We start from the raw sequence: 6,907 nt of genomic DNA, 5'->3' as shown, positions 1-6,907 counted from the left end.
ATATATTTTATACCGTGAAACTTAATTTAATTTTAATAAATTGATTTTAATTGAGTTTTAACCTGTAATTTTGGATTTTATCCCTAATACTATTTTTATATATATATATATATATATATATATATATAGTGTTTACTAACTAATCAGAAAAGATATGCCAAAAATGGCAAATTGGTATTCATTGGTGCACTGGATAGAACACCTTGCAGTATTTGTTCCAACTCAGAGCCAAGTTCAAATTCTCCCTAAGTGTACTTTTCATCTTTTCAGGACTACTGTTAGAAATAGACAAAATACTTTAAGGTGGTGATTGTTCCAACTCTTTACATTTTGACAGCAAAGCCATTTCCCATGGGTAAACCTCAATGGCACAGAAAAATGATACTTGTATATGTGGGCAGCTGCCAGTCTTCCTTATATACCAATAGAGAGTATAAGAAACTTAACAGCTCATTACAGCATAGTTTATTGTAACTATGAATTTAAAAGTATTCAAAATAGATGAAACAAAAAGCCTAAAAAGGTTGACAAAATGAAAATCAGAAAGAAAATAAGCACTATGACAAAAAGTTACCTGTACTGAAGTAATAGATCCTTTTCTAGTTGTTGTAATTCTTTCCTGCATGCTACCCATATCAGTAGCCAAAGTAGGCTGGTAACCTACAGCTGAGGGGATACGACCCAACAAAGCTGATACCTGAAAGAGAAAGAAAAACCATTTCAACTTAAAAGGTGAAGAGAATGTGCTGAGATTCTAAAACGGGTTATTGTTTGAATATCTTACCTCTGAACCAGCTTGGGTGAAACGGAAAATGTTATCAATAAAAAGCAACACATCTTGCCCTTCTTCATCACGGAAGTATTCAGCAACAGTCAGACCTGTCAGGGCAACACGGGCACGAGCTCCTGGAGGTTCATTCATTTGCCCATACACAAGAGATACCTTTAAACAAGAAGCAATGTAAACAGATTGAATCAGTTGATTTGGTAAGTAATTTCTACATAGATGTCATTAATCAAACAAAATAAATCAAAATGATATAACTCATTCAGATCTAACCTTAGAGGTATTATCCTTCAAGCTGATGACACCAGACGTAATCATTTCATGATAAAGATCATTACCCTCACGTGTCCTTTCACCAACACCAGCAAACACTGAGTAACCACCATGAGCTTTGGCAACGTTGTTAATCAGTTCCATAATCAACACAGTTTTGCCTACTCCAGCACCTCCAAACAGACCTGGAAAAAAAAAGAAATTTCAGCTACTTATAGTTTGAGACTCATGCTATTATACTAGATATTTTCTAAAATGTTGCAATTATGACTTTAAAGAGAACATTAAAACATTGTGTTGGACATTAGACTATTAAATGGAACTGTTTATAATATCCTTTTGGTCTACATCAAAAATTAAAACAAATGAGGAAAAAAAAATTACATGTTCAAAGAGGAACACCAGACTAATTTAGCTCACAAATATAATTTTATGAATTTTAGTTCCAAAGATATCAAATATTCCTTACCAATTTTACCACCCTTGGCATAAGGAGCCAAAAGGTCAACAACTTTGATACCAGTTTCCAAGATCTCCTGCTGAACACTCATTTCAACAAACTCTGGTGCATCTTGATGGATGCCAGAAAAACTAGTGGAGCAGAAAAAAAAAAAATCACCTTGACACAGATCATATGAATATGCAGACATTTCATAGAAAGACCCAACTTGTAGGTAAAATAGATGTTAATGATTTCAAATTTAAACACTATATTAGTTTAACACTAACCAGTTCATAGCTTTAAATTGTGATTATGCTAGAATGGAAAAATATTCCAAATGAGCATTCAAAATATATATTTCTGGTTTCCAGTTCAATCAACACTTCTAGAACATTTAGAACAATAACCAGCACTTTTACATCTGCTTTTTCTACAATAACATGGTTCGGATGAAATTTAAGTTGGATGTCCTTATAGATGCAACTCCCTGCTTGTTCTTCATGCAAAACCAATGAAATTGCTGAGCTATAGGACATCGTTTACAGGAGCAATAAATGTCACTGTTGCTTAATGTTGATGTAAAGATGCATGGAAACATACACAATGTACTGATGGACCATCATGGGATTTCTGTACCAAATTTTACTCACAAGGCATTGATAGACCCAAGGTATGAAACAGTAAGGTGCTATGCAATGACCCTAAAAGCCATGGTTGTGAGCTAACTTTGAAACCTTATAGCAAGGTCTGCACCAATATAGAATATTTAAACAAGTGAAGCAAAATATTGGTACAGTTTGCCTTACAATGATCCTTACCTACCAGAAATGGTCAAGCAGTTGCAAATAACTCATACTAACAACTGTTTCCTATCAAAACTGACTCAATCCCAACCATATTATTAGCAAGCCATAACACGATTGATTTAATGCCAGTTGCAGCTATTTCCACTTCATTGGTATTAACAATGACCCAACAAGGAAGCTTCTACATTGTTACTTACAAAAGAAAAATCTCCATTGTACTGTATTGGAAATATGAAAGGATTCACTGGAAAACAATTGCAGACATGAGCTAAAAATGGATATGTTCATAACAGAAAGCCATATTTCTAAGGTTATTAACCCTTTTGTTACTGTATTTATCCTGAGATGCTCTGTGTTTCTTTCAATTACTTTAAATATAGCAAAGAATTTAGTAAAATAACTTAGTTATCATTCAGCTAGTGTTAGGAACATAAATTGTGACTAAGGTTTGGTGGAAGATTTTAATTCAAAATTTTGAGTCAGGCTATTTATAAATGGAAAGAGCATCTCACATGAAAACACTGGAGCTGCAAGATACTAAATACCAAGTGATGAATCTAATGTATTTCTTTTTCAATATCTGACATTCCTTTTCCTATAACCCATTGTTACTTTAGCATGTATCCAAAATAATTGCTAAAAATGTACTTTTTCAAAACAAAACTAAAATTAAGAACCAAATACTCACTAATAAAATCAAAAATCTGAATTTCAATGGTTTCTAATCTACCAAAGCACACACTCAAATAAGCTGGACAAAGACATAAGCACCTAATGTTGTTTAACTCTAGGTCAATGCTAATGCATCAGCTCTTTAAATAGCATTTCAGCTATGACCAACCCACCTTTGTCTGAGGTGTTCCACCTTTTTCGAAAGAATTATGATCTGAGGGTTTAGCTATTTCCAACAGGTTATGGTTCCCTTGTTGGTTTAACAATAATATTCAGATAGGCAATAGCAACTTGTTTTACATAATAATCCCCTAACAATTCAACAGATTGCAGAACACAGTGGTTCCAAGCTCAATTAGTACTTTTCACAAATATGTCAGCTGGGGTTGGTAGGTTCAAAACAGACCTCCTGAGAAAAATATGAATTGATATACCTGAAGAATAAAAAAAAGTACGTACTAAGCCTCACTGGACAAAAATACTATCAACTAATATTAGACATTGCAATGAGTGGCTTTGTGTTCATTTTCTATTCTGGAAAGATTAAGTCATTTTCCTCCCTTTTCTTTACAAGAGTTAAATTTTTTAATATATCTATTACGTTTATCATGCATAATTCTTCAGATACTTGGGCAGATTTTACTGTTTGCTTTTGTTAATACCTTAAGACTGGATTTGAGAACCTTTTAAATTGATGCAAGTAAATTGAGTGGACAAAAACCATCACTCATTTACTATAACCACTCTATACCTGAGGGAAGAGGCCTTAACCCTTTCACTACTATATGAGTTTCAATTAAATTAAAATAACCAACTAACTTTTTTATCTATCAACATATTGTGACTTTTGATTGAAGAAAAGCTTCTGAATTCTATTGAATAACTTCCTTTTCTACATTATTTTCCAAATCTTATGCAACCAGCTTCCTCACTAGCTCCTGAAAATTTGCCTTCACTAGTATACTTCCAGCTATACATCTTGCTTCAGTAAAACTTTTGAATAAAAAGGTCATCTGTAAATGTACAAAGTAGCTAACCACTAAGAACCCCTACAAGGATGGAAAAACAAAATGAACTGTTACACTCATAACTAAATAAGATGGCTTAGGTCCCAATAAGTAAATTATACCAAATGCAGTCATACTCTTAATAAAAAGACTCACATTTAGGTGCCAAACCATTTTATCCATTTATGTAGAAATACACTGCTTTTGTTTCAATTTTGAAAATAAGAACACTGGATAACTCATTAAACTGCTGTTTGAAACAAATTAGTATGGAATAATGCTCATAAGATCACTTTAAACATGTTTGTATCAAAGAACCAATGGCAATATCAAAAGGGCTAAACTCACAAGTAGCAATCACATTAGAGAAAACATGTCTTGAGAAGAGCCTTGTTGTAAGAAAGACATGTATATACTTCATACTATCTAAAGCCCCTCTTTTGAAGCTCCACATTAACCATAACACACATTCTTTGAAGGGGGGGGGGGGAATGTAATAGAAATACTTACTGCTGAGTGTCAATAGGGCCCCTTTCATCGATTGGCTCACCAATGACGTTGATGATTCTTCCAAGTGTTCCTGGGCCCACTGGGATCTTAATTGGGTTTCCAGTATCCAAACAATTCTGGCCACGAACTAAACCTTCAGTACCATCCATAGCAATAGTACGTACAACATTCTCACCTAGTGTCAATAAACACAATATTCAAAATTAGCTGGTACATTATTAGTTAATTCATTATTGATGGCATTTATTCTAATAACATTAACCCTTGTCAATATTCAGTTAATCAACATTTGGTTCATTTGCTAATAATAATGTATATTAAAGAGTTAACGTGAAGTTACCTCTTAACAAAATATGAAACAAGTACCCTTTACTCAACTTGAAATTAAATTACAAAAATCACAAATGAATTAAATTCAAGTAATATGGTATAACAAAATGATCGAGTTAAAATGATACTTCAAAATATACTTACCAAGATGTTGAGCAACCTCAAGGATGAGACGTGGTTTTCTCTCTTGGACCTCAAGGGCATTCAAGATTGGGGGTAATTCATCATCAAACTGTACATCAACAACAGCGCCGATGACAGTGACGATTTTGCCCATACTAGTGCTAGCCTTTGCAGCCGGTGCAGTGACATATTGTTTTCCTACAAAAGCATAGATCCAAATAGGTAAATACATATTTAAAACAAAATGCCTAGATTGAGAAATGACTCAACAGTATTTATATACTATATTAATTTTCGAAGGTATGTATTTATAGAATGGAAATGGAGAGACCCTATACTTGCGGTTCATTGTGAAGCTATATGCAACGGGGGGATTTCTCCGAACCAATGACATCTATGCCCATCCAAGGGCAATAGCGATATACGTTTGGTAAATTAAAAAAAACAACCTACAATCGAAACTGGGTTTAGATTCACTGGTAGCTCAGATCTATTTATACAGCTCCTATTAAAGCTGAGAGGAAAATCAACCAGCTTCTGGTCAAGAGGAACAATGATTTTAGCTGAAGGAGTAACTTAAATTTATCTGCAACTTACAGGATTTTATATGGATAATTATTCTCGATAGTCTTTTTTTTTTTTTTTTTTTTTTTTCTTTCTTAGGTGCCAAAGTATTAGAAACTTAGGAAAAACCTTCAAGTCCGATACTATAGGAAAAATTCGATAGCATAATCCGAATGTGCAAAGTACAAGATGGAATGTTTATTTCCTCAAAATAGAAAATTTTTAAATGTTCGACAAAATGCCGAAGTCAAGGACTTCGTTAAGGTCAAATGATAACATAGTAAATTTGAAATTAGATTCTACATGACCTTTCTGAGAGAAAATATGCAATATTGAATTCTTACATTGGTACAAGGTTACAGAACCTAAAGTGACATCAATGCCAGTCCAAGGGCAATACGTTTGATGAAACTAGGTACAACCAACGATCGAAACTGAGTCTACCATTTTACTGGTAGCTCAGGATACTATATCGCGCTCGTTAAGATAAAAGAGATTGTGTGGAAACCAATCATATTCTGATCAAGAACACGATTTTTTCAAGAGAATGTTTTTCTATAGTTATGTCTAAGATAGAAGGCTTCATTAAAAATTTAATATTTTCAATAAGAGCAGAAGAGTTATTTTACAGCAATGTCAAAAATAGGAGGGAGGAGTAATAACAATAGACTACAATGGAAACTTTTTAATCTAGTATTCTGAATGCTTTTATCTAAATAAAATTTGAAGACTAATACCAAACAATATGATAAAGGTTATAAAAAAAACGCAGTTTGTAAAATATTTCTGAATAAATCAGAGGCGGAGGTAAAGAATACGCATACCACCAGTTTTCGGCGTAACCCTAACCCCGAAACACCGTATTCTTTATCTTCGCCTAAATCAGGTATGGAAACATACAAAGAAAAATATTAAAAAGTACATGTCTTTTCTGAACCTCCAACACGCGGTAGGACACTGAAGGTCATAGAGACATCGCGTTATAAGGAGTACAGGAGGCGAATTGTAGAATCATTTAATTGCATCTTTTTTTTTTACATCTTCTCAACTGTCTCTTGGTAATTCTCAATAGTTGAGAAGTAATAACATAACCGATTCCAAGATTGAAATCACTCATAAGTGAATAACGAATGTCGTCTTCGAACCAAGTGCACCATTAAGATCGGGGCAACAGTATATTTATAACAGTTAAAATGAATGATGGAGGAAAATACAAATACTGTTTCTGACTTACGCGTTGTAAAGTATGCCGAAGAAGCCTTCAAAGTTGTAGGATATGCATTATGAAACGAAAATGCAGGGTTTGTTGCCCTGAAGGCTCCTAAGCAAGCTTTCCTCACGGCCTGCATCATGGTTGATCACTGCAACGTAAGGAAGTCACGTGTTCATTTAT

The 6,907-nt window shown here is 33.7% G+C and overlaps 1 protein-coding gene across 1 annotated transcript in view; it reads right to left on the bottom strand.

Moving 5' to 3' along the window:
- The window catches only part of LOC106868942 (ATP synthase subunit beta, mitochondrial), a 10,816-nt gene extending 3,909 nt beyond the window's left edge, over positions 1–6,907 (bottom strand). The window contains exons 1-7 of the mRNA XM_014914415.2: positions 6,749–6,907; positions 4,972–5,148; positions 4,498–4,672; positions 1,530–1,651; positions 1,061–1,245; positions 785–943; positions 575–697 (exon numbers count right to left, since the gene is read on the bottom strand). Of these exons, the coding sequence (XP_014769901.1) occupies positions 575–697; positions 785–943; positions 1,061–1,245; positions 1,530–1,651; positions 4,498–4,672; positions 4,972–5,148; positions 6,749–6,866 (1,059 nt within the window). The 5' untranslated portion in view covers positions 6,867–6,907. The remainder of the gene's footprint in view (positions 1–574; positions 698–784; positions 944–1,060; positions 1,246–1,529; positions 1,652–4,497; positions 4,673–4,971; positions 5,149–6,748) is intronic.

The sequence above is a fragment of the Octopus bimaculoides genome, chromosome 10 (assembly GCF_001194135.2).
Source record: "Octopus bimaculoides isolate UCB-OBI-ISO-001 chromosome 10, ASM119413v2, whole genome shotgun sequence".
Taxonomy (NCBI): Eukaryota; Metazoa; Mollusca; class Cephalopoda; order Octopoda; family Octopodidae; genus Octopus; species Octopus bimaculoides.
Note: the sequence above shows the minus strand (reverse complement) of the source record. Positions and strands in the feature narration are given on the sequence as shown.